The sequence below is a fragment of the Aulonocara stuartgranti genome, assembly GCF_965226115.1.
Source record: "Aulonocara stuartgranti genome assembly, chromosome: 15".
Taxonomy (NCBI): Eukaryota; Metazoa; Chordata; class Actinopteri; order Cichliformes; family Cichlidae; genus Aulonocara; species Aulonocara stuartgranti.
The window spans coordinates 38,636,572-38,664,182 of NC_138951.1; the positions used below are offsets into that span (position 1 = coordinate 38,636,572).

A 27,611-nucleotide genomic window follows, 5' to 3' on the forward strand; every position below is an offset into this window, starting at 1 on the left:
TGAAATGTAAGCGATGGTTTCAGCTCTGCTACTTAAACAGCTTGGCATCGAAACTGAGTAACTAAAAATTACATTTTATGACAATTAAAGCTGCTTCAGTTTGAGGTTATACCGCCACCTCGAGCACTCCACATGTTGGGTTGGGCCAAGCCTGATTAGTACCTGTACGGAGACGACTGGGAGCAGGCTGTCCACCGATCAGGTTTGATTTGCAAACCACTTCAGTATTGAACCCCAAATTTGCTCCAAATGCATTCATCAGTGTGACCGGATATCACCTAAGGCAATCATTTCCAATCACCACACCAGCAGAAAATGAAGACTTTCAGCTGGGTTTTCATTTATTTTGATTTTCTGATGACTTGATTCTTCATTAACAGCTTCACTTTTGCAAATTAGGATTTTTATTTTTTTTTTTACATTTATTTTAGATAGATCAAAAATGAAAGTAGCCCCCCCCCCCCCAAAAACAAACAAACAAAACAGCGATTAATTTTTACGGATTTATTCATTTTTAAAATAACTTGGCTTTATTTTATTAGTTCAGTTTCTTTTTCATGGAAGGACTCCAAAATTATCATAATCAGAGTTTTTAAACAGAAAAATCTATGAGATTTTGGAGCCACTTCCAATGAAGTTTTCCTATAGACTCTTATAGAAATCAAACCAAAATGATAATCGTTTGATTCACCGTATAAATAGGATTATGGCTTATTAAAGGTTCAGAAGTGCAACATTAAAAATTATACATTCTCTTTTATTTAAACTGCATACAAATTACATGTATGAAGGAAATGTTCAAAATGGGTTATTGTTAATGATCTCCTATAGTCGATCTGAAGTACCTTCATGGCCCACCAGGGGGCGCCAGCCTATTGTTTTGCAATCACACAAAAACAAAACAGGCAAAGAAAAACCTCCACCTCTGGGTCTTGGCAGCTGTGACTCTGATGTATTAAATACTAATTATGAACATAACATAGCAGATGAACTTCCAAGACTTCAGTTTTATTTACCAAGAAAAGTTCAAGTGAAGAATGACACTTATTAACAGTCTAGCCAGTCATTTATTATTAACATGATTACAGAACCAAAGCAAATGAACACACAATATTAATCATAATAATTAACTTTTTTTAATAGCATACATTTGGATCTGTAGTGCACTGTAAGGCTCCTTCGCTCGTCCATGTTAAAGGCAACAAAACCAATAGTAATAATCATCTAAATGGAGGTTTGTCAGTAGAGCTCAGCAGTCACTTTGTTCAGTGTTTCTTCTAAAAAGCATCTCAAAATTCAAAAATCAGTCTCTGGCAGTTTTAAATAAAGATATTTTATCCTTATGTGCCCAAAACCTCAACAACTCAAATCTACAGATGGGATACATACACTGGAGTTTTATCCAGTCTATCAAAGGACTTCAGGACTACAAATGTGATCAATTCAGCTCACAACAGAGCCAATAATCAGACATTTCTATTCCTCTGTGCAATACTGGGTTTGCAAAAAAAGTCATCAAAATAAAACGATCAGAGTTGTAAAGATATTTTTTGGTTCAACTACTGAAATTAATCATCTGCTACAGGTGATAACAGCACGCTCATACGTGGTCAGAACCTTACGGTCAGTTTAAACAGTTAAAGGAGACTCCAAGCTAGCAGTCCCATTGGAAAAATTGCTTTGGCACACAACTCCGTGTTCAAACAGTGAACCGTCGTGTTTACACTTTCAAACTGCTGGAAGAAAAAACTAAATTTAGCCCAAGAAGTGATAATGGTCTCTTCTACCTTGTGGATCTTCACAATGTTGAGAAACTCAACCGGCAGGAACTTTTAAGACCGTTCAAGATCAGGGTTCATGTTCCTGACACATCTAAAAACTCAAAGAGTGATGTCCCACCATCGGCCCCTCCAACAAAAACATGGGATCAGTGCAATTAACCAAACCTTCTCCAATATTCCAAAACCTACAACGAGCAGCCGTGTGCCAGTTGGGCTACACGCACAGCAGGTAGACGTGTGCGCAAATAAACACAAGCACCCACACTCACAACACACCTCTCTCCAGTAACCAAATGCACACAAAGCAGCAGCACAATTCTTTAAAAAAAACAAAACAAAAAAAAAAACTCAATGCTGATTTGAAACACCTCCTCTAATGTCCAGTGTTTTTGAATGCAGCTTTGTCCAAGAGCCACACAAATGTGTGTAAAATAGCTAAAAACAGGACAGTAAGGAGCGAGGAAGAGAGCACTCCTGGGTTATTTAAATACACCGTCTTAACTGGGAAACTGATCAGCTCTTCAAATCTAACGTTTTGAAATCCCAATTTAAAGATTTAAAAGTGAAAAATGGGGACTTTCTGACAGGTCGAGAATCTTTGGCTGTTTTCACACATGAAACTACAACATAAGAGCATCAAACATCTGTGTAAGGCAGCACGTTTTCTCATTCACACACACGGAGCGATTTTATTAATTCAGGAATGATTCAGCACAGCTGAAGCAAGAAAGGTGCCCTGTTGTAAAACTCCCTTTGGAGCAACAGAAGCACTACCATACGGAGATGCTGGCAAGAATATTCAGTTCATATTTACAAGGAAATTTAAATAAAGTCATCAGCAAAGGACAGACAAATCTAATCCAATTGCCAAATCAGGGAGCTGATTTCTAAAAATCACTACCATTCTAGCAGGACGCATTCTTAGAGTAAAGTGCATGTCTAAAAGAGATTCATAGGAAAAAAATCAACACCAGCCTTGGTGCTCTTTCTGAGTGATGCGGCTGCCTTGATGTAGTAAAACCTGCATGTGAGGCAATCAGCTGTTTGCAAAGGCCGTCTCGCCGGGTTACAAAGGCTGGAACAGAACGGGAGATGGTCAGCCACTACAATCATCGTCGTGTTGTGCTTCTCCTCCTCCTCTTTCTCTGAGGTTCCCCTGTTGCCAGCTTTAAGGCCCGCCTCCCTCATCTTCTTGCTCCTCCATGTTTTTGCGTGCCATCCTCTCTCTCCGGTCTGCCAGCCGCTGGCAGCGAGGACAGTCTTTACCTGTGCGGAAGCAGCTGCGGTGGTAACACGCGTGGCAGTCTGAAAAAAAGTGGAGAGAAAACATTTTTTTAAAAAGAAAGCCAGTTTAACTGAGCTTGTGTGTCATCTTAACAAGAAAGCAACACCTGCGCAGTGTAAACCAGTTTAACTAGTTTCATGTTTGGACTGCACAAACAGCAGCCAATCACAATTAGAGCTGAGGGACGATGGGTGGAGCGGGGAAGGTATAAAAGCCGCAGAAGAAAAAGGCAGAAAGCCACAAGGAGCAGGTATGTCAGGCAAGTCATATCCCGGGATAAGCTCAGCACAAGGAAACTTGTCCAGACATGTCCCGTTTCATTACTCAGCCTCATTCCCATACGATGCTCTAACGGGGATCTCTTTTTTTTCCTGTTGATGATGGACTCATGAAAAAACAGGCAACTCAAATTCAAAAACAATGTTTATTTTATGAGGACATAAAATAAAAACCAGCTTAAATAATAGCAATCAGAAGCAGAAGCTACTAAAAAGCATAAATTACACATTCACATCAGAATCAGAATACTTTATTGATCCCTGATTCTGATTCTCCGCACGTTAAAGTAGTTCCTTCGACAAAAGCCTAAATACTAAAAGAAAAGGGTTTAAAAACACAGACAGGCGAGGCAGCGTAGCAACAACAACAGCAGAGTCCAGATTTACTTGACTCTTCTTCAGCCGACATCACACACGAACAAAGGGAATGAAATCACCAGCTCAGGTGGAACACGTGCGAGAAAACGACTCAGACAAACACAAACACCCACCGAAACGAAGCATGCAGAGATGTAAACGTTTCAGAGCGACGCACCACTGTAGTACAGTTGCCACCCGTTCCCAGAAAAGCTCTTAAGAAGAATAAAAGCAGCAACTACAAGGAGCAGCGTCTCTTTCACTGTGACACACACCAACAACACGGAAGCAGCTCAGAGCTCAGAGAGAACGATGGGAACGTAGAGCGCCAGCACCTCCACAACCTCAGCCGAAAGAGATCCACCGCAAAAAAACCCCGCCCAAAAACATCGCCCCTCCACCAGCACCGTAACTACAGAAACACACCAGACCTCAGTGACAAAAAACAACTGTAAAGGGAAAAAGATGGCTGAAATATGAAGGTACGACTACAACATCTAATAATAATTTAACACACAAGACATATTACAACACCTAAAGGGACAGTTCAGCCTGTCCTGTGCAGTTAGAGAACACCACTCTTATGTCTGCAAAGTAAAGTTAAAACTACATATTTAACACTGGATGTAAACACGTGAGGCCCAACTCGTGCATCTGCAAAGTTTAGAGACGTTTATAGGCCGTTGTTTTACCTTTAACAGGCAAATATAAGAGTGGTATCAATATAATCATCATCATCATACTCTTGGCAATAAGGATTGTCCAACTTGGTTTCTGTAAGACTTTCTGGTTTTGGTAAACATTAATGCACAGCTACACAAGTGTTAACTGCCAAAAATGTGCGTTTGGGGTAGTAACATTTTAAATATCAAGACTGAACACTGTAAAAAAACATGTACCTCAAGGGTAGACAAAATTAAATCACTGTACAATAACTGCTCGATAGTCTTATTCAAAGGATAAATAACCGTGAGGCCTTTGGTTAACTGCAACCAGAAATCCATCGCTTGTTCTGGACAAACAGGAGCTAGTTTTAATCCAGCAAATGTATGAAATTAAACTGTTTGCTGTGAGCCGATTTCCAGGTTTACTCAGGTTTCCTAATCCTTTGTGATCCCAGGACACAGCCCTCCTTACTCGTGTCCTCCACCTCCCCCTGCATCATGATCTATGTCGCGTCTCTTTGTGTTCTCCCCTCTTGTCTTATTTTTCCTCCATGCCTTCCCTCATCTTCCTGCCTCTGGTTATTTTCCTGCCTTTGCGAGTTTTATGATTTCTCCAGTTACTCCGCGTCACAATTCCTGATTCTTCTTGGCCTTCCTCCCCAGGGTTTCTTCCTCTTCCTCCATCACTTTCCCCACTTCCACTACTCTCCTCCTCCTCCTTGCTTCTCCCTCTGGAGACAACAGTTGTCAGCTGATGAGATTCTAGCCTCATAACGGGATGTTTGTCAGCCACAGATTCAGTTTTCCCCGTTCTCCCAGCTTGGGCCCCATCTTTCTTTTCGTCTGCCGTTCCCCGTGCTTCCTCTGAGGATCTTTTTTTAAACTCTTCATTTCTGTCTTCCTCTTTCACTTCTGGTTTCCGCTCATCCTCCACGTCTGTTTTTGAAGAACCTTTGACTCGACTTCCTAGCACTGATGCCTTACCACCTCCCTTCCCCTCTTTTCCAATTTCATTTAAACTTTCCACGCTGCTGCCTATTTCTCTGTCGCTGTCCCTTTTGTCTGCTTTTAAGATGCTTTTCTTTAATCTGTCCATCTGAAAAACCTTCAAGAAGTTCATTTTTTCCTTTCTTGTATGTCTGTCCTCCTTTTCCTTGCTCTGTTCCCCCTCACTGCTCTCCACCCCACCGTGCTGACCAACGCTTCCGTTGTCATCATGCGCCATCTGTTCCTTCCTCCCCAAATCCCCCCCTCTTGTCATTACCTGCTCCTCCTCATTAAGCTTATTTCGGGAAAAAGCTTTAACCAGTTTTCCAGCAGTAAAACCTTGAAATAGTCCCCCTTTCTCATGTCTCACTTGTGCTGTGTCTCTTGATGCTTGTCGCACCTTTTGCTCTCCACTCCTCACCTCCTCATCTACTCCCATCCCTAAATCCTCCTCCCCACCCACCCCCTCTTTCATGCCCATCGCGAGGGCCTTTGCCAGGCTACGAGGCTTGGGGATCTTCCAATCTGGCCAGGTAAACTGAACGAAGAGGCGGGAGGAGGGCCTTGCACCACCCAGGCCTGCCACCAGCAGAGAGGGCTCACCTTCGCAACGCTGGCACTTGCTCAGGTGGAAAGGGAAGATGATGTCTTTGTCGTTCCCGCAGAACTCGCAAATAAAGCCTTTTGCTTGGCACAGCTGAGGATAAGATGAGGGGAAAGGAAATAAGGAAATTTTAGATTAACACGAAAAAAAAACAAAAAGCATTGTATTTGTTGATGTTATTGTCCAAAAGCCCATTTTAATCTATAGAGGAACCTGACTCTCATCTTACCACACAGCCGGCTACGTGCATGGTACCAAGTTTCAGCAGCTCTTTCATTCGGGAACCCAGTTCCCCGTTGCGCACAGCAGTGAGGTCGTTGAGGGAGAAGAGGTGAAAGTCCTCTGTCAGGTGACCCGGCAGGCTGTCGAACTTGTCCAACAAGCTGAGGAGAGAGACACACACAACCTCGAATTAAGTTTGTTACCAAGCTTTGTGAAATGATCGTGGACTACGAGAAAGCAGAGATCTCTTACTCTTTAGCGAGGCGACACGTCTTGAAGAGATTTTTCATGTGAAAAAGCTGCATCCTCAAAACCTGAATACCACATTAGAAAATTATGTTTACTTCACTGTGCATGAGAAAAATAAACATGACTTGTAAGGCTGTGTTACTGTATGATGCAAAAGTCTCAAGTCAACCATCATCTCTTTATATTTTCCAGGAAAATCAGAAGTATGTGCAGTAATTCATTGAAGCACTTGCAAAAATAAATTCAAATACAGGATATAAGATAAAGACAGAGTGTGAATTATTTTCCAACACTCTTTCTTAATGATATTGCATGTTGGTGATGTTAGTCTGAACATGATAATGTCACTGCTGCCTCTGAACTCACTCGAACAGTCTCCAGAGATTTGTTTTTCTTGTACAGCTCGCTGTTGATATCGTTGAGGTTGAAAAGCGGATCTCCAGAAATCTTGCTCAGCAGGTCCCGGGCAAAGTTGCTGACATAGTATTTGCTGAAGTCCCACTTCCTCAGCACCCGGCCGGGAACCACAGCCTGAGAGTTTTCATGACAGCACTGGCAGAAGTACCGGCCGATGTATTCACAGTAACGTAGCCGCTTAATGTAGTCTGAGGCAGGGACAGGCAACAAAAACACAGGGAGGTAAGGTAAGGATGTGCACGCAGAACAATTCCTTTAGCTTTTATGTTGTTGCTGGTTATACCTGGGTCAATGCGGGTGCCACAGCCAGCACAGCGGTAGTTCTGTTTAGCCACAATTATCTTCCTCCTGAAAGACAACAATAAGTTAAAAAAAAAATGCAAACTGCAAACAGTTGTGTCTCTTACTTGATTACTGCATGTCTGAAATGATTAATAAATATAAGCATATCTTTAAATTTTCTGTGAAAGAGCCCACAGTCATCACTATTATTCCTGAAAAATATAAATTAAGTTCATTGGTGCTAACAGAACCCTAATTTAGACTCCTCTTCTCCACCTACTGTATCCACTTTAATCCCTGTAGTATGCTTTTATTTATTTTTCATACATACATTTATTTATTTTTTTTAAATTTATTTTCACAAAGATGAAGATGCATATGATGTGGACTCACTTGGGTGCAGGATGAATGTTGAAGATGATCTGTGGTCGCGGCGGCGCCCACTCGAGGTTACCTCTGACCCGAATCCTTAACTTGTAGATGTCTGCGTGCTCGCCGTCATCAGGAGAGATCGGCAGAGAGTCTGGGATAGGCAACAACTGGGAGACAGCATGATCAGTTGAGTACAATGTTCAGTGCCATGTTTGGAAAACTGCAAGCGGCAGGGATATGTACCTTCTGAGGGGCATCCTGTTCTGGGACCAGCCAGTCGAGCTCAGAAGCTGCAGGAAGCTGCATGCCCTCAAACTGCCTGAGTAAACCCATGGCTACTGACTCAGCTGAGTTAGACTGGAGGAAGGAGGGGGTGCTACACACAGGAAAGCAAGACATTTTTAAAAAAGGGACAGTAAAATCCACAACTTGATTCATTTTAATGTTCAAATTTGGAATTCAACTGATTGATTAAACTAACTAAATGAAGTCAATGGAGTGTAGGAAACCTAAAGCACGCTTTGTTTTGTTTTGTTTTGTTTAAGTGACTTCAACTCTGGTCTTCAACTCCAAATAGGTCCTTGTGTATTATCAGTAAGTTATTAGTATGACAATAACAGTAAGAGCAATGGGGCATGGGCACGTAGAGGAAATACTTTTGGCCTATTTCACCTAGCACCTACTTGGCTCAACTTGACTTAGTTGTAATGAAAAAGTGACCTGAGTACCATCCAATGTACACGAGCTTGATACAGCAATCCAGCTGAAAGTCCAGTGACGTCATTTGCATGCGACATGAACACCACAACATTGAGGTGACGGTATACCTGCTACTCAGTGTACGGCACTTTGTCAGCCACGGGAACCATAGAGTTTTGTGGGTAGTCATTTCCCTCGTTGCCAGGTTTCTGTGGAGACGCTCATGACTCATCAAGTGACGCCACTGAGTGTCAAATTGGTGGCATGCAGTCTGTTGATGTCAAATTTTCCAATTGCTTTAGATTGTTTGGAACCCTGGCTCAGTAGGTAATAAAAAAGGTACCTGGTATCAGGTACTGCCACCTAACAGAAAACCTGAAAAACCGAGTCGAGTCGAGCTGCCCCCAGTAAGTACTAGAGGAAAAGGGCTATTTGAAAATGCCTGTGGTTGGGCCAGTGGCTATTATAAAGGGGGTCAGGAGACCCTCTGTCCTTGCAGTGATTGGTCTGTCTAGAACGACGATGTGGTAGTGGAGCTTCCATGATTTGTCGAGCCAGAGGGCTGTTCCTTAGTGAGGTACTGAGCCAGTTTTTAAAGTAAAACTGACAAAATTATGATGTAAAGAGAAATGAGAAAAATTTACTTACAATGAATCTGAGCTGAGAAAAGATCTGCCGCTGGAGCTTACACTGTGCTTTATGTCTGCATCTAGAAGACACAGCAAAACGTTAAAGGAGATTTGGCCGAGTGAAAACAAACAGTAACAGGACTCATTTTTAAGAGAGGGCTTCCAAAGGCTTGCAAGCAACTGGCGAGTGGATGGTGTTTCTTTGGTTTGTTGCCACTATTTGCTACAGCAAAGCAGAGTTAAAAACAAATAATAATAAAAAATTAATCAAAGAGGTTGAAGATTAAAAAGTGAAACAAATCGAGAAAGATAAATTTGACAAAAACAAAAAAAAAACAAAAAAAAAACCCCACACCATCTCTTCTCTTCTAATTCAAGCTAATTTTAAATTCACTTAAGCAGAAAACATGCAGTGAAAGCTAAACAGTCTCAATATCATCACTAAAACGTGTTCTTAAAAAAAAGAAAGAAAAGAAACTAGCGAGCAAAGACAAAAGCAGCACAGGTTTGGCAGAACAGGAGACCGCCTGCATGGATTTACCAGTTTCTTTCAGGATCAACATTCCTGTTTGCTCATATGAGTGCAGGTTACAGCCAAAATTTCAGGATTGCAGGCAATTAAAGTTGGTGCAGAACAGATAAGATGGATTTTAAAAATCTTTTGATTATGTGTGTTATGAATAGCTTCTACTAAGCAAACTCAAGACCTACAGATACAAAGGTCTGAACGGTTGCATTTGTTCTGATTGCTCGAGATGATTAAAAATCATCGTGTGAATGTGCAATTTTCAATTAGTGGCACAACGTAAATCATGTGTGCATAGAAGCTCTGACAATTGATCTTTTTGATCAGTCTGTGTTCAGAGGAGTGAGTTGCAATTACAGCACAGTTAGAAAGCTGTTAGATTTGTTGGGATATTGTAGTCAGTGGTGTTAGCCAATTTCTTTGCCTTCCCTTTAAACGGTGCATTTTCAGGAAAATGCTACGAGAAAATTAAAGCTGTGATGTCTAAATGAAATCCCCCTAAGAGATAACCGCTTCTTTGTTATTCCTCCTGAAGTGTACCTTATCAGGAATAATCCTAGCACCATTCTGGTTACTGAGCTAACTTCTTTAAATATGAACACGTGGTGGAAGGACGCATGTGTGACAACACCAGATGGTCATTGGACACATGTTGGAAGTAATGAATAATGACTGGGATGAATGAATGGATGGATGGATGAATACGTGATAACCTCAAATGTACAACAGCCACATGATGCAACTGGTTAACTCCCTCGTCTCCTCCCGAGAGCCTCTTTAAACCCCAACAGGTACAGGCACATTCGTCTTCCTGCACCACCAAAACCCCGGAGCATTGAGCAACAAGCACTAACACAAAAAGGCAAGAGCACAGTTTCACTGAGGTGAGGAGGCAGGTGGCTCATCTCCAAACTGACAAGTTCTTGTAAAGAGATTAGATACTGGACACAAGGGAAATAAAATAACTGAGTGAGTATGAGACTGAGCCGATAGCATCTTAACTGTGTTTGGTTTTTAGTTATGGAAGGAAACTACATGTTGCCACTGCTAAGAGTGGTTATTCAGCACGCTATCATTTGCAATGCAAATTTCATAAACTCACATTTTATTCTTAATAGAACAAAACACACCAAGTGCTTAAACTGAGACATATTATACACATAAATATTAACTTGTTTTGATTTGATGGCAGCAACATCTCAAAAAAAAGTTTGGACACAAGAAACAAAAGGCTGAAGCCTAAGTGTTTCTAACCTATTTTGTCCACATGAACAAACACAAGATGGAGACCATCCAGCGTGTTATCAGCACTCACTTCAAACAATGGTATGCGAGTACATTATTGCCTATGGAATTAGCAGCTTGTACATCAGCCATCAGACCTGAAAGGTATATACAGGTTTTAGAGCAGCACATGCTCCTATCAGGATGACATGTTTGTCAGAGAACACCTTGAATGTTGCAGACTCCATGTTCTGAACTGGCCTGTCTGCAGTCCAGATCTTGGAGCACAATGAAACAAACGAAAAACTAAATAAAAAGTACAACAAAGACAACTGAGGACTGGAGAGCAGCTATTGTGAAATAATGAAGGGATGCTATGCTCCAGTAAAATTTTAAATGAGCTTAAAATGTTACATAATGTCAGTTTAAACATTTGACATGTTGGCAAAGTTCTTTTGTAAATAAGACAAATCTGTACGTTCTCTTTAATATACATTTTACACAGATTCCAACTTTTTTGTAATTCGGTTGTAAATTAAACCCAGAAATGTATCATCAATTTTTAATGCCTTTGGTGCACAGCTTGCATAGCTCTCAATTAAATACTTAAAAACTATAAAAGCAGGTAAAGATAAGATATTGCAAAACCTTATATGCACAATAGTATAAAAATTAGTGGTGAGAGCTGAGTGAAATGGAAGTTGTTTTTTTTAAAAAAAAAAAGTATTACTATGAAACCAAAACACTAACTAGCACGGCAATTATGCAGGACCCACATCCAGCACAGTTAGAGCGATTAATGAAAGAAGGTTTTTCAGTTTGGAGTAGAACCACCAGCTTCCTCTCAGAGGAGCACAGCCACAGTAAACTGCCTGTAAGTAGCTGTGGAGCCACGCCCACCACTCCAGCCTGCAGATACCTGAGAAGAGGGAGGCGAGTGACAGGGAGAGGCCGTTCTGAGACATCGCCAACAGGGACTGACCCTCACAGCCATCTGAGAGACACAAACTGTCACCACATGCATACATTTTTACACTCCACAGAGTGTGTCAGTGCCACCCTGCGCTGCCGCATCCAGAGGAGCATGTATATGTGGAAGTCATGCAGGTACAAGGGTGAAAACACATGAAATGATTTTACTCCAATCTTCTCCTCTGACCTCTCGTATCAACAAGGCTTCTTAACCTGGAGAATAGCCACGCACTGGATATTTTCTCCTTTTTAGACCAGTTTCAGTAAACCCCACACATGGTTATGTGTAAAGATAACAAGTTAGCAGTTTCTCCTAAACACCTTTCTTCCCTTCTGATGCTTGGTTTGAACTTGAACACAGTATTACAACCAGCTTAATGTTTTAATTATTAAGTACTTTAACAGGTATATTGAATTAAATGGCTGTTGAGTTCATATACTGAGGAAACAGTAAAATATTTTAGTTCTAGGTAAGAATGTTACCAGTAACACCACACAATAAAAAACAACAACAAATAAAACTGCTGCTTCATTATTGCAAAAGCAGGAATACATCTGAATGTATTGCAACAACCAGTAAAGAGAGTCTGTAACAAGCACCAGTGCTAAAGGACTGAAGTAAAGACGAGTTGTAAATGATATCAGGTCGACAGATGAATGACTAAATATCAGCTTCACAGCATCTGTCCATGATTGTAACTTCCTGAGAACTTTTGGGTCAAAGTTTCTTTTTCCCCCTAACAACCAACCAAACCAATTATCCTCTGTTAACATTTAGTTAAATGTTACAGGACAGCCCTACTGTTAGCAGAAATCCCAAAGATGTTCATTTCCAAGTACAGTTAAATACATGTATATACATTCATACATAAAACCCACCAAGACACGAGAAAAACCACAACCCTTATTAGCAGAATCAAAGCAATTCATAGACTACGGTTGTTTGTAGCATGAGAAATATGACAGACCTCCTAGAATAGCTACGCCTTTCAAAATGAGTATGACTATACAAATACTTAGCGTGTGTGATCACATGACTTTAACAGCTATATATAAATGGCAACAGCAGAAATAGCTAGTATTATGTGAACTCTGCACTCAGACATTCATATTTAGGGTCTTCGGTGAAATGTGACATGCTTGGTGAGCAGACAGGCTGATGAAGAGGTTATGAATTATGACCAGAAAGTGAATTAATCGAATCAATGATGAATTATAAAATCTAGGAATAAAACTAATAATTATTCCAAAATATATATATATATATATTTGCTTATTTAGCCCCCCACCCCACCCCAGTGTTCCCTCATTCCCTCTCTACCTCGCAGTTCACACTCCTCCACCTCCTCCGCTGAGCCCGAGTCAGACAGGCCCTGGTAGGAGTCCTGAGAGCTCCTCCTGGAGCCTCCACTGTCAGTGGAGTGAAAAGCTGCACAGAAGAAAGGACACAGAAATAAACAACACGTGCAATAAAAAAAATTTAAAAAAAAATCATAAATGGTTTCTCCAGTATTTCTGTGGTCCATCTGTATGTGTAAGTAAGTAAGTAAAGTTTATTTATATAGCACCTTTCACAGACATGTGTCACAAAGTGCTTTACAAAAACACAATACAGTCATAAATACATCATAAAAACCCTGGTCTAATTAAAAGCTTTTTGAAATAAAAATGTCTTTAGCTGCTTTTTGAAGGTCTCCACTGAGTCCAAACACCGTAGAAATAGGGGAAGTGCATTCCAGTCTGGGTGCAACAGCTTGGAAAGATCGGTCCCCTCGGGTTTTAAAACGAGTGTTTTGGTTTGATGACCTCAGGTTACGAGTGGAAGTATGTGTATGAATCTAATCAGCAATATGGGGGGGGGGGGGGGGGGGGGTGTCCCCTGTAATGCTCTTTAAAACAGGGGTCATATGAGCTCCCTTGTTCGAGCTGGTCAGTAGCCTCGCTGCAGAGTTTTGAACAACCTGTAGACGAGCTAGCCCTTTCTTGTTTAGACAAGTAAGTCAAGTCTAGTAGAGACAAGAGCATGTATGATCATCTCGAGTTCACTTGTTGACACGATGGATCTAAGTTTAGAAATGTTCCTCAAGTGAAAAAAGCAGGTTCTTACTGTCTGATTTAAATGTGAGGATCTATTAAAAGCTGATACTTGTTTTAAAGATCTGTGCATCAGTGAAAGCTACTTTAATTAAACAGACACATTGTTTTTGAAGATTGACAACTAAAAAGCTCTCTCTCTACTGAGAGACCTAGAATCACATGAAGGAAGTACTGTGTCTGTGTACAGATGACAAAAGGATTTCATGTAACTGATGTTTGCACACCGTGTTGGGAGTTTGCTGATGGCGGCAGACGGCTGCGTCTGATCTGCTGCCTTCGCAGGCGAATCTTCTGCTTCAGCTGCTGAATCTCGTTGTCACTGTCTCCTTCCTCCTCGCCCTCCTCTTGGCGCCGCATGTTGTACTTCATCAGCTCGATGGCAGCAATAAGCGACTCGGAGATGCTGAAATGGGCATTTTCCTGCAGCACACAGAGGTAATTAAAAAGGAGAATATAATAGAATAGAATAATAATTTAATTGTCCCACAAGGGGAAATTTGGTTGTAACTATCATCATATCTTCACCCATAATTTCTACATTTTTCTCCATTTCAATTATGTTTGCACTGAGATTCAATTTACATTTGCAATGAATTAAGCCCTGACCTTCTCAAGGTCTGCACAGCTGCCAAAGTCCTGCTCTGACAGGTAGCTGATGAGGCTCTGCCCCTCTGACGGCCTCCTGAACATCCCTTCTGAGGTACTGCTGGACTGGGACCCATCTGAAGTAAACAAAGCATACACAGAAACACAAAGCCATAAAAACAGACATTTACACACTGCACTGGAATTTTAGTGCCATAATGTTGCCTACAAATCAAAAGGTTCTGATTTTTGGCTGCCAGAAGAAACACTTTAATTGGGTGTTGGTCAAGACAGATTTACTTTTATCCATTTTACATAATATTGGACAATAGAGATCGAGAATGTGACGTCATTTCCGGGGTAAAACCGCAAAGGATTGTAGGTACAAGAGGCAGCACGCGCGAGCTATTACAAGACAACAGTCACACAGAGATAAACTGAGACACAAAGAATGGCAAGAAGCTGTTGTATTATTAACTGCCATAGGCGGTCACATGACAGTCACGGGAAGCCGACGGGTAAAGAGATCGTTTTTTATCGGATTCCTTCGCGGAAGAAAAATTGTTCAAGTCATGTTTCCGAAGTCACGAAGAGGCGACGGATGGCCTGGATTACAGCTATTCCAAGACCAAATCTAACGTTCCAGCTCACATGTTAGTCTGCTCCAAGCATTTCCACAAAGGTAAATCTTTTGTTGTAGTTAACACGTAATTTATCATAACATAATTGTTGATGTGGGTTACAAATAAGTCTTATATGGATTTGAACTGAATTCGTTGCGCTTTGCTGCTTTGTTCACTGTGGCTTTGCCTGCTAATGTTTGTTGTGTTTTGCAGGAAAACCAGCCTACAAAATGCTGCGGTCCAGACTGGGCACCCTCTATCGACCTGGGTCATACTGAGTTTAAAGCTGCTACCACAGCGAGATTTGATCGGTTAAGAGGGAGAGCGAGATCAAAACAGCCACGAAAAGTCCGACATATATGTGCCCAAGGGTTGTATTGAAGCAATCAAGTGATGAATAACTGTTTTCCAGTATGTTGTTTTGAAATGTTTTGTGGTTCTTTTGTTTTGTTTTTTTGCATTGTTGATTTGTTTTTCACCGAAGCAGCTAATAAAGCATAATGGATTTGCCTCTTTCTTGTAAGAATCTATAATAGAATGAAACAATAATGCCAGTTATAAATAAAGACAATAAATTGAATGAATTATGAAAAACTTATTTTATTTCTATTGGATCTGAAAATGTTGTGTAAAACTACAACCTGAAAAGACAAATAAATTGCGTTGGCCTGCACAGGAGAAAATGGAAAAATTTTAACGACAGCTGTAAAATGAAATAGTCCAAATCAGAAAATAGACACACCAAAATAAACTGGACCTGGGCTTGTTGCAGGGATCTGAAGTTACTAAACATTTCGTGAGTGTATGCACTCACACTTAGGACCATATAATTCTAAATATGAGTGTGATGAAAGTTGGGCAGCACGCCAACGTCTTTAGCGCACTCTGTATGCTTGTATGGTCTGACCCTTTCACTCCTTTGATTTTTTCCTCGTACTTTTTTTTTTTTGCCTTTTCATCAAGTCTGTCTTTGTACGGACCTGCTGTGTTCGCCTTCGTTTTGTACGCAACTGTTTTGGGGGCAAATAAAATGCAAGCAGGGATTAAAACCGCAGAATGAACGATTACCGGTGCTGGAAATGCTAGCGCCTGATGCAGTGTTTTGATTTTGCTGCCATTCGTACCTACAATGCAATACGCGAAAGTCACGTGGTCTGTCGATCTCTATTTAATGACCTAATTGCATTTTGAATAAACAAAACTCATCAAGACGTCAGCTGACATATGCGTGTCAGTATTCACACAGAAAACTCACAAGACTCCATGTAAAGAGAACTGGATGTGCTGGTATCACTGTGCTGAGGTGAGAACGGGCTGTAGTCTTTCATGCAGCAGTCCTCGCCTGCTGATTCTGAGAGACACACACACAAAAAAAGGATGTGTGTTAATACATCCTTCACCTCATTACAGTATTCTTTTAAGAGAAATGGATGCAAACATGCTTGAGTGCAGGAAAAGCAGCTGGTTAAATGCTTTGTGTTGGACAATGACGTCTAAGGCTATTGTGTAGTGTATGGCTACACTGAAACAAATGTGGCTTTGAGTGCCAACCAGCCTAACTGCAGAGTGAAACAGAGGTAGTCTATATCACTCAGTGACCCACTTTTACTTAAAGACCACAAACTTACAGTATTGTTTACATTGTCATTGCTTTGCAAATGTAAACAATACTGCATTAAAGTTATGTTTTGCATTGGGAATCTTCCTCTCTGTGAGCTCCAGAATTTATATTAAAACTTCAAAACATCAGAAGAAAAGACAAGACTACATGATTCTTTGAATACAATACTGACACGTAGTCTTAGGGAACATTTATGGTCGCCGGTCACCCCCATCACACTTCAGTTAAAGGCAATGTTGCTTTTTGGGTTCTCAAATAGACGGGACACTCCCAGGTATTTAACCTCTAATGGGGCTGTAACACTGACAATTTTGAGAGTCATTGAGCCACCTCATTGTCATGCGAGTCGTAAGGGTCACATGAGCCAAGGTGTGAATTGTAATAGAGTCCCAGAACAAAAGAAAGCAAAGTGATAAAGTGACTTCTTCACACCAATCTGATTTGGTTTAAATAAACAAATAAGAAGAAAAATCCAAAACACAAATGATGGGCTGAAGACAAGAGTGGAAAATAAGAGGGATGGAGTTCTTCACCATGCACACAAAGAACTTTTTTTTTTTTTTTTTTAAAAAGCGGAGGGGAGATGAGAAGTCATGTGATGGAGTACAGTGAAACTGCACCGCCAACCTGCTACCGGGTCCTCTATTATTATGGTGATTTTTCTGTGGCCCCCTCCTTTGTGCAAACAGTAGAAGGGAGAGATAAGACAAGGACAGAGCAGAAGAAGAGATGATTAATTCAAGCCAAGAAAGGGGAAACAGTCTGAGCAAACGGAGCCGATATTAACTGGGTGAAAGCTTTAAAACCTCAGACAGGAAGCGTGCGAGAACACGGCTTAACCGCATATCAGAGAGCTGTGAAAAAACACACATACTACGCAGGTAGAACTACAGCTTAACCTCACCCTTAACTGCATTAGTCAGGTACATTTCTGCTACTTACAGTAAAATTAGGGTTAGTTTAATTCTGAAAATGACCTAAACTCATGAGAAATTTACAAACTCGCTCCAGAGAAACACGCCAGACAATTACAAATAAATACCACAAGTACTACAGGCCACGTTGTGATCTATGAACATGCAACACAAAGTAACTAAGCAAGAAGTGAACTGGCTACCAGCTGAAGCTGAAGTTCACCGCTTTAGGAAGTATTACAATCAATTTTGAAGTACAAGTTTATCTTTAAATGTTTCTCATAGGAAAGAGAGGCTCCTTAATTAAACAGAAAATTGCTATACACTGTAATTTAAATAAATAAAACAATCCCTTCCAAACGGAAACTCTTGAAATCTCCTACTCACCATTCCTGAGTTTCTGATTGACCCCCGTGTCAGAGAATGATCGAGTGTGTCCTTTGAGCCCCCTCCCCGGCCCCTTCTGGCCCTCTGAAAAAGATGAACGCCTCTGCGGGGCCTGTGTAGTAGAACGCTGCAGGGATTGGTCCGTGTTCCCCCCCCGCTCGCTGCTGTGGGTGGAGCTTTGGGAATTGCGTCGATCGTTGCGTTGCCCGAGGTTACCGATGGCCAAATACTCTGGACCATCGTCAGAGTCACCGCCGCCACCGTACTCGTCAGCCTCGGGCTGAAGGAAGGAGTTTGTGTCCGTTAATGAGATTGAAGGGATGGACGCTGAGCCAGGTGGGGGTGTCGCACCTCGTGCGTTCTCCCCCGGACTGGTGACAACCACCCATTCAGATTCCAGGCTGCTGGTTTGAGAGGTAGTGTCTGCAAGACAAATGGGACAGATTAAGATTTGTACTCAGATTTTGCTTATGGGTTTTTGGTTTTTCACATATTCAAATTTTACTCCCAGAATTTTCTGCCCCACGAGGGCTTGCGTATGTAAGTATTTACATACATATAAGTATCGCGCATGTCTGTTTTTGTTTATACAAACCGACTGTCTAAAAATGGTGACACGCTGCAGAGATTTTAAATCCACTTAAGCTATTTTTTAACCACCCTTGTCCATTTCAGTGAGCACATTCAGCTCAGGACACTGACTTCGCCAACTGCATTAACACATTCTTCACCAATTGGCTTTGCCAACAAACAATCAGGCCTCTGTACGGTTAACTCAGCCTGCCTATTCACATACAAACTGTAGTGTATTCATAGCGCCTTGCCACAAATCCACCCGAGAGGGGACATTCCCCAACTCTCTGTGAATGATACTCATGGCCATTGATCAACGGTTCTTGATCAATGGTCATGAGAATTTGCATAATTATGATGAAGGAACTGACCTCCCAGCCCATTGTTCCTTCACTGGGCTGGTTTCAGTCATTATGCAAATGTACTGTTTATAAGATTGAAACCTGCAGTCAGCTGAGACTGAAGAAGTCACTTGGATGAGTGACGAAACGTTTCTCCCAATGAGAACGCGACGTCCAGATGAACAGAATCAACTTTTGGAGATTTACTTACCTGGATGATTGAGCATGCATCAAGACACTTTAAGTATAAGAAAAAATAAATCCACAACCCAGCCTCTTTTCTCACTTGTGCTGTTGCTGTTTGAGGATCCAGCTGCTGTAGTGCTTGCAGAGTTTTGGCTGGTGGCGACTGCTTCTCGCAGAGAGCAGTTGGAGGTGGTGAGTCTGCGGCTTAGAGATTCTCTACTGGGAGCCTTGTCGGCGTTTCTCCAAGCCCCACCAGATCCGGGCAAGACACACAGACTCTGGCTCTTCAGTAGTCCCAGGCAAGGTGGGCCCTTCAGAGGGGACAGCTGGGCAGCGGAAAGAAAGATTTTTAATAAAAGTAAAAGGAGTTTCTTTTCTTTGAAAAATTAAATCACTTTAACACCACTCATCAAAGATGGGTGATGGTTAAAAACTGAATGATGTGTTTACAGTCTGGTCAAACTTGAGTGAAACAGCGATGAAAAACATTTGCACAAGTGACCTTTTCATGAATAAACAGGTGATATGTGCAAAGATGTCAGAAAACCCACCCCAACAGTGTCTACTTGGGCGAGCAGTTTGGGATTATTCTGCTCCACAGCTTCCAGGCACTGGAACATGGCGGTCACATGAGGCTCGCTCAGCAGAAAAGCATCATCTGAAAGACGAGAGAGGGGGGAAAACAAAGTTAACACAACTTATACACCACAGCAATCTCTAATACAAGTATATCAACCTGGGCTGTTATTAACGTGGCTCACCATTGTAGTATTTACGCATGTGTCCCAGATGCTTGAGCAAAGGTCGGAGCTGCGATGACAGCATGTGAACCTGTAAGCTGTGAAGCAGCCAACGCTCAGCCTTGTAGCTTTCACCAGCACTCTTCATCCCAGTGCTTAGCACCGGCTCCAGGTGCCTGAACTGAGGATGGACAGAGAACAGCAGATGGGAAAGTGTTGACACAGGCTAAAACTTTTATATGTCTGTAAAAGCACATTTCCATCTCTAATTATGTGATCAAACTTGTAAACCAAAAAAAAAAAAAAAAAAAAAAAAAAAAAATTCGGCTGATGAGGCCATAAACATTTCCTTAACTGGATTTTGTTTTTGTGACCATTCAGCAGGTGGTGCTGGCTTTGGCTTTGGAGTTCATCCTTGGCAGTTAATTGTTTCTAACACCTACCCAGATCTTCTTCTATATATTTCAAACTAGTTTCTATTGTTAAAAGAAACATTAAGCCAACACTGAGTCAACCTAACTGCTCCTCTTTTGAGTTTTCCTGCAAACATTCCCCATAAGTGTTTCCCACCAGTTGGTCTAAAGCTACGAAGAGGGTTTAGGAAGAAGAGACAGAAATAGACACCAGGCTTGAAAAGAGAGAAAAACAAGTGGAATGTCAGATGATAAAAAGCAGCACAAAACTAGAGGACGGCGGCTCAGATATGAACAACAATCATCACATGGTGATTGCATTATGCCCGAGTGAGCCCTGCTGGTCTGTAACACCAGGGGAATAATGAGGATAACTAGATTACTCCAAGTCCATTTGCTGTTATACAACTCCATTACCTCCTGACAGACAGGACTGGGGTTAAAGGCAGACCGTTTTCCACAACAAACTAGGAAGCAAAAAGTCAGCAATCTAAGCAAGTGTAGTGGCTCTACCCAGGCCATCAGATCATGTGAGTTTGGGGGGGATTTTTCAAGAACATAATTATAAGGCCCGTGTTATTTTTCTCAAACACATTCTAACATCACTTTATGGGGATTTTCCACAAAAGGGAGGCAGTTCCAGCAAATCTAGCGCTTCAGGCTTGATGGGACAAGAGCACATTACAGGTTTTAAAAAAAAAAAAAAAAAGGAAACTATCATTTTTCCTCCAGAAAAGATAAATCCTCCAAATCCAACAGTGTCATTTTCTTAAATGCAACCTTCACACTAAAGATGTGTTTGGTTTGTAGTAAACAAATGCTTCTTCTGAGCCTAAATTATGTAATTGCTTACTCTTTGCTTTTGCAGCTCTCTCAGGAAACTTGCTATACTTTCAAAACTAAAACACACAGCAACAGCAACAACATAAAAGATATAAACATGCATGTGTGCATCCCTGGTAGCTGTGAACAAGGATTGGAGAACTGAAACATTGGCTCTTTTTACAGGTTTCACATTTACAGTAAACTAATAATAAAAAAAAAAAAAACAACAACACCACCAGACAGTGTTTAAAGCTTTGAACAAGATGACTCAGAAGTAGGAAACGAAGCGAGAGAAACGAAGAAAGAAACTGATTTAGAAATGAAAACCGCATTAGCAACCAATGTAGCGTAAATAAACCACACTTAGCATTAAATCACAGTAGCATATTTTTCTCAAACACTGCTAAACAGCAACTATTAATTATTTAGTTAAGGAGAACCAGAGCCAAAAGAGTGTATACTGTATTTTGCCACATTATTTAGGGGGGAAAAAAATGTAAATCACAATATAAAAACAAAAAACTTGCAGTGTTTGATTAAATAAAGATGCTTTTTAATTTTTTTTATTTTTGAACTGCTGTTCCAAATCTCTGTTTGTAAAGGCCAGCCAATCAGAAGAAAGCCGGCTTAAAGTGGGTGAGCGCTAAAGCAGCTTGTTTCAGCCAGAGGATGTATTAAGAGTCTGTATCACAGTTTCGAATAAGAAAGAAATTGAATCATGCACAGAAAGTCTAGTAGAAATATTTATGTGTCAGGAAAGATTAAGAAAAAAAAAGTTACATCCCAGCTTTAACATGGCTGGGCATACCTGTTCAACGTGGGAGGCGAGTTGTGGGCTGATGTAGCGAACACACCAAACAAACGGCCAATAGTTTCTCTGCTTGTAGTACACCTGCAACACAAGGCCAAAGGCGTGTATGACCCAGTTTCAAAAGTATCAGCTTCAACCAATACAGCAAGTCATTATGAAGAACGAGAGTTGTGTTTCATATCATATTTTCCTTAAATTTTAGAAGGGCAACTGAAAAAATATATATATTCATCCAGTTAGTTACCGTACTTTCACGACCATAAGGCGCACTTAAAAGTCTTAGATTTTCTTCAAAAAGTACGGTGCGCCCTATAGTGCAGTGCGCCCTGTGTGTTGTAAGGAGGACGTAGTAGAGAACACCATGAGAACGCTAAAGGGTGAAGTGTGGGCGTTGATCGTATATACCGGACAATCGCACATACCTGTCTAAAAGGACAGGTATGTGCATTATGTGGAACATCGTTGTTTTAACAACCCTGAAAATGGCAAAGAGACACGCTTATGAAGCACAGTTTAAACTGAAGGCCATCAGCTACGCGGAGGAACATGGAAATCGAGCAGCCGCGAGAGAATTTAAGATTAACGAATCGATGGTTCGCAAATGGAGGAAGCTAGAAAACAAGCTCCGGCAGGTCAAGAAAACGCAGCTGAGTTTCCGCGGACATAAGGCGAGGTGGCCCGAGTTGGAGGAAAGACTCGAGCGGTGGATCATCGAGCAAAGAGCGAGCGGGAGAAGCGTTTCGACGGTCACCATTCGGCTAAAAGCAGTTTCACTAGCTGAAGAGATGAACATTGAACATTTCCAAGGAGGTCCGTCTTGGTGCTTTCGTTTTATGAAACGGTGCCATTTTTCCATCCGGACCAGGACTACGGTAGCGCAGCAACTTCCAGCGGATTATAAGGAAAAGCTGGCCATCTTCCGCTCCTACTGCAGCAAACACATCGCCGACAAACACATCCAGCCCAGCCACATCACAAACATGGACGAGGTCCCGCTCACTTTTGACATCCCGGTGAGTCACACTGTGGAGAAGAAGGGGACCAGCACGGTAGCGATACGCACAACGGGGTATGAAAAGTCTTCTTTTACTGTTGTGCTTGGCTGCCATGCTAATGGACAGAAACTGCCGCCTATGGTGATTTTTAAGCGAAAGACTTTGCCTAAAGAGAAGTTTCCAGCAGGAATCATCATTAAGGCAAATGAAAAGGGCTGGATGGATGAGGAAATGATGAAAGAGTGGCTGAGGGAGGTGTATGTAAGGAGACCAGGTGGTTTTTTCCACGCATCACCATCGCTCTTAATCTGTGACTCTATGCGTGCCCATCTCACAGCCGATGTGAAAAAACTAGTGAAACAAATGAACTGTGAGCTTGCTGTCATTCCGGGAGGCCTGACAAAGGAACTCCAACCGCTGGACATCGGTGTGAACCGCCCGTTCAAAGTAAGGCTGCGAGCGGCCTGGGAACGATGGATGACCGATGGAGACCACAGTTCCACCAAGAGTGGAAGGCAGCGCCGGGCGAGTTACGCCACAATTTGCCAATGGATTGTAGATGCTTGGGCTAACATGTCTGCTGGCACTGTTGTTCGAGCTTTCGCAAAAGCCGGCATCATTTCCGAGGAGCCGCACGGCACGGAAAGTGACTCTGACAGTGAAGAAAGTGAACCTGGCATGTTTGATGGAGATTTAGCGCAGCTGTTCAATTCAGACACAGAGGATGAGGACTTCGATGGGTTTGATTGATGATAAAAATGTGAGTACCAAACTTTGTTTTGCTCCTGCTTTATTTTTAAATACGCACACTTGTATGCTTGTGTGTTGTTGATGATGACGATTACTGGTAATAAAAATGTGAGTACCGAACTCAGGTTTGCTCCCGCTTTATTTTTAAATACGCATACGGTACTTGTATACGCCCTATGATCCAGTGCGCCTTATGTGTGTGTTAAATACTGTAATGGCACACATAACTGAGACTGCGCCTTTTAGTACAGTGCGTCTTATGGTCGTGAAAATACGGTAAAAAGAAAGTTTTGGTGAATTGGTAGTTTACAGAATCGCCCTTAGTAACAATAAGTTATGATTTTCTGTTAAATTTATTAGTCTCTCACATTGCTGTGGAGCAGCTTCTCTACAACACCACTTCAGTTCATTTGCGGGCATTTGTTTATACACAGCTCTCACGGCTCCACCACAGCATTTCAATCAGGCTGAGATCTGGACTTTGACTGGGCGGCTGCACTACTGTGATTCTTTTTGTTTTCAGCCATTCTGTTGTGCTTGGGATTATTTTCATGCTGCATTATATAATTTTGACCAGGCTTTAACTGTCGGACCAACGGCTTCACATTTGACTCAAAAATACTTTGATATGCAGAAGAGTTTAACAACTGCAAGATGTCCCAATTTATGTGGCTGCAAAATAAGCCCAAATCATCACTTCTCAACTACAGTTCTTGACAGCTGGTATGAGGTGTTTGCACTGGTATACTGTGTTTGATTTTCACCAGACATGAGGCTGTGCACTATGGACAAAACTCTCCAAAGTGCTCTCATCTGTCCAAAGGACATTGTTCCAGAAGTCTTATGATTTGTTCAGATGTGGTTTTGCAAGCCTAAGCGCTGTTGCCATGTTCATTTTAGAGAGAAGAGTCTTCCCCTGGTAACGCTGTCAAACAAGCCAAACCTGTTCTGTTGTTTTTTTCCCCCCATTATACCATCATTTAGCACTTAACATGCTAACTGACGATCAAACCACCAAAACATTTGCTTCTACAGGAGGTCCTCACCCTTCCTGATGATCTGTTAATAAAATACATTTGCACTTTCCTGCGTCTTATCCTCCTAATTCACGGACGTAAGGGTGTATTTAGATTTCACAAGACTGCACAGTCCTGTGAAAACTTTTTTCCCCCACATGACTGTAAACCACCTGATAAAAATCACACGCTTCCATCCCGGCCAGATTTATTATGGTTTTATTTTTTTCCGGTTTAGTTCACATTTGTGTTTCACTTTTGTTTTTAATTTAATATGAGGGCAGGTTGTTTCCAAAGCAGGTACTCCCATTACCATGATATGGAGAGTATCTGTCAGATCAGAACAGGTTTTTCAATACAAACACAGCACTTCTGTCAATATCACTCACATAAACATCCCAAGTCTCAATACATGCATGCACCAAAACCTCATCAGGCATGCTGTGTTGATACAGTTGATCAGGGTAAATGCACCTTCAGTGCAACACAAAGTGTTTTTGTCTTCATACCAGAATCAGATGGCACAGACACAGCACGGGAAATAAGATACAAAACACACAGGACGTATCTAGCAAAATCAGCATTCTTTATTTTCCCCCAAGCATGCGAATATGCTGGTGTTATTTTAGTAAATGCCATCCTTGTTCTGTTAAAACAAAAACAAAAAAAAAAGGTTTGTTGTTGAGATCGATATGGGCTTCGTGTGCTGACCTGCTCATTCCTCAGTCCATGGCTGAGGATGTTGTTCATGTCCTTGTGCAGCCGCTGCAAGCCACCATACCGCGACCACACGTTAGGGTTGTTGGTGGACAAGAGGCCCTCCACTGTGGTCTTCAGGCTGGACAGCAGCTTCCAGTGCTCCTTTCTGGAAGGTAACAGGGAAGCAAGAAGACATTTAACAAAGAGGGAGGAGGTACAGAGGTTCTGGTGTTGGCAATGCAGCTGATTAATCCATTAATCATCTAGACCAAAATTCTTTTCTCAGAAACAATCAGAAATTCAATGACTTATTGGAAATGCTGAGGATTACTGAATGTGTGAGCAGTGTGATTACATCCCAACATGAACATGTTGACTTTTCCCGATAGCCAAGAGTCTGCCTATCGGGAAAGGTCAGTACGTTTGAACCCATTATTGATGTTCATGACGTTCTATCATGAACATCAATATTTTGTGTACAAATGTAAATAAAAGGCAGGTCTTGAACCTAGTGAGAGCCCACTTGAATTCTACAAGTACCTTCATGAAGTATACTGCAAAACAAATTCAGTCATTGACATGTACCCACTGAGTACTGAGTCAACCCTTATCTTTAGGATACAGTCAGCAGTGGAAGAAAGAAAAAAAAAGTCAGATACTAGATATTAGACACTCCCCAAGAGCCATAAATTGCTGGCTCACAGGACTTCCTCATTCCCCCTCAGCTCAGCAAGTCAGACTTCACCAGCAGCACACAAATGAAAAAAATTAAACAAAGAAACCTTCACGTTAACAACTGAGGGTGAACTCCTTGATTATAGGAGAACTTAACTGGACATGTGCTCCATGGTGTTAAATAAATCCAGTAGATAATATAAAAACACAACTGCAACAAAATAGAGAAGATTATGTGTTGTAAGGCTGTGAAACCAGACTAAAGAGTTCTTTGATCTAGGCTGACATGGCCAAAGACAAACACAACAATTTATTTTCCTAATAGATCAAAAACAGTATCTCAGGCAGAGACGGTGTGTGAAAGTAGAACGGCCAGCTAGAAAAGTCAATAAAACCTGGAAGAAGCACAACAGTGAGCACAAGGTCTTTTCTTAGGCATCAGCAGAATTTCTGAGCAGCAGCAGCATCACGAGTTAAGACACAGAGCCAACTAATCAAATCACATAATATGTGTAACACAGGAGTGTAAGGGGGACGAGGCCGGAGGTTAGCGAGCATTCTGCACATACTGCGGAGCGTGGTGCATCTGTGAGAGGGGTAAAGTTATGTAATTAGCCCCTCCACATCCAGGGGTAAAATTCCTCTAGACTCGGAGAGATTGAGGTTTTAAGGATTACCTTCCACTCTTATCTGTGCGTGTTCATGTACGAGAAACCCCGGGCTGTGCAAACTAAGAGGATCGGCAAACATGTATCCTTCTAATCTGCTAGGGAAAACACTTGGAAATCCTTGAACTTCCCAAAAGTCTTCCAGTACTTGCACTGTCAGTAATTCTGCTGATCTTCAGTAAACCTTCATAAAAATAACTACCTGCTTAGTTTGCTGATATAACCCTATTTTAATCTTATTAGACAACAGGTACTTTATGTGGTCAGTTTAGCTGTTAGCACCATCTCACTGTATGACAGCTAACAGCTCTAATAACGCTAACGAATACAAGCCTTTCCGTCATCTTCTAAATGTGCAGTCTAACAACGCCATATTTTTTTTACAACACAGTAAATAATAAACCAGGAGACCTTTGGGATAGAGCCATTAGCTCCAGCCTGTCAAACCTTGGCATGTCAGGTTAGCCTAGCCTAGCTTAACGGGTAATACTGGTATTAGTTCTTCACTAGTGTTCAAACCTACTTGGGCTCGCATTTTTTTACAGTTGACTCAGCTTAAATGCGTTCACTGCTGGTCATCTTTTTAAACAAAGATCACAGGTAACCAGTGACATAACTCTTTAGTTGCCTTGTTTATGAAACCATGGGTGTTAGCCGTATACCAACGCTGCCTAACCTGTCACTCACCTGCGCTCCTCAGATTCTCCCTCTGCCCTGATCTCCATGTCCTCAGGGAGGAACCGAGTGCCGTACAAAGCCGCCAGCTTCTCGGAGAATATCCCGTCCTGTTAGGTACAATAGAGATGTATCGCAGTAGCAGAGTTGCTTGAAAGAGTCACCCGGACTTAAAGTCTTCCGCCATCTCTACCCTGTCTGTCAGAGCCGTGGATCAAAACAGTGGAGGCCGCATGACCTGCTACAATCATCAGTGGGCGGTGGTGTTCTGCGTAGCTCTGCCCACTATTTAACGTAACAGTGCTTACTTTAAAATAACACCAGATAATACCGCCCTCAGTAACTTGCAAATAATTTGAAAATAAAAGGCTCAGTTGTGTTTTATAAATAAGTTTATAAAGAGTTATGGCTTTTAGGCGGCGGGTGAGGAAAGAGCTTTCTAGAAGACTAGATAGAAACCCGGTCCAT

General features: G+C 41.6%; 1 protein-coding gene across 2 annotated transcripts; it reads right to left on the reverse strand.

The window, feature by feature from the left end:
• Nucleotides 1-489: 489 nt before the first annotated feature.
• Nucleotides 490-27,610, reverse strand: rubcn (rubicon autophagy regulator). Of its 2 annotated transcripts, XM_082505861.1 has the most exons (21): nucleotides 27,156-27,610; nucleotides 25,138-25,291; nucleotides 21,663-21,746; nucleotides 19,638-19,797; nucleotides 19,428-19,534; nucleotides 18,977-19,202; nucleotides 17,777-18,199; nucleotides 16,110-16,205; nucleotides 14,253-14,368; nucleotides 13,871-14,066; nucleotides 12,871-12,978; nucleotides 11,497-11,571; nucleotides 8,847-8,907; nucleotides 7,743-7,875; nucleotides 7,521-7,666; nucleotides 7,129-7,193; nucleotides 6,795-7,033; nucleotides 6,432-6,493; nucleotides 6,187-6,340; nucleotides 5,957-6,050; nucleotides 490-3,086 (listed from the first exon to the last, which is right to left on the reverse strand). In XM_082505861.1, exons 1-21 carry the CDS (start codon nucleotides 27,191-27,193, stop codon nucleotides 2,950-2,952), a joined length of 2,874 nt encoding a protein of 957 aa, XP_082361987.1. In that variant the 5' UTR covers nucleotides 27,194-27,610; the 3' UTR covers nucleotides 490-2,949. The 2 variants fall into 2 exon arrangements, with proteins under 2 accessions (XP_082361987.1, XP_082361988.1); XM_082505862.1 differs by lacking the exon at nucleotides 11,497-11,571.
• Nucleotide 27,611: the final 1 nt, after the last annotated feature.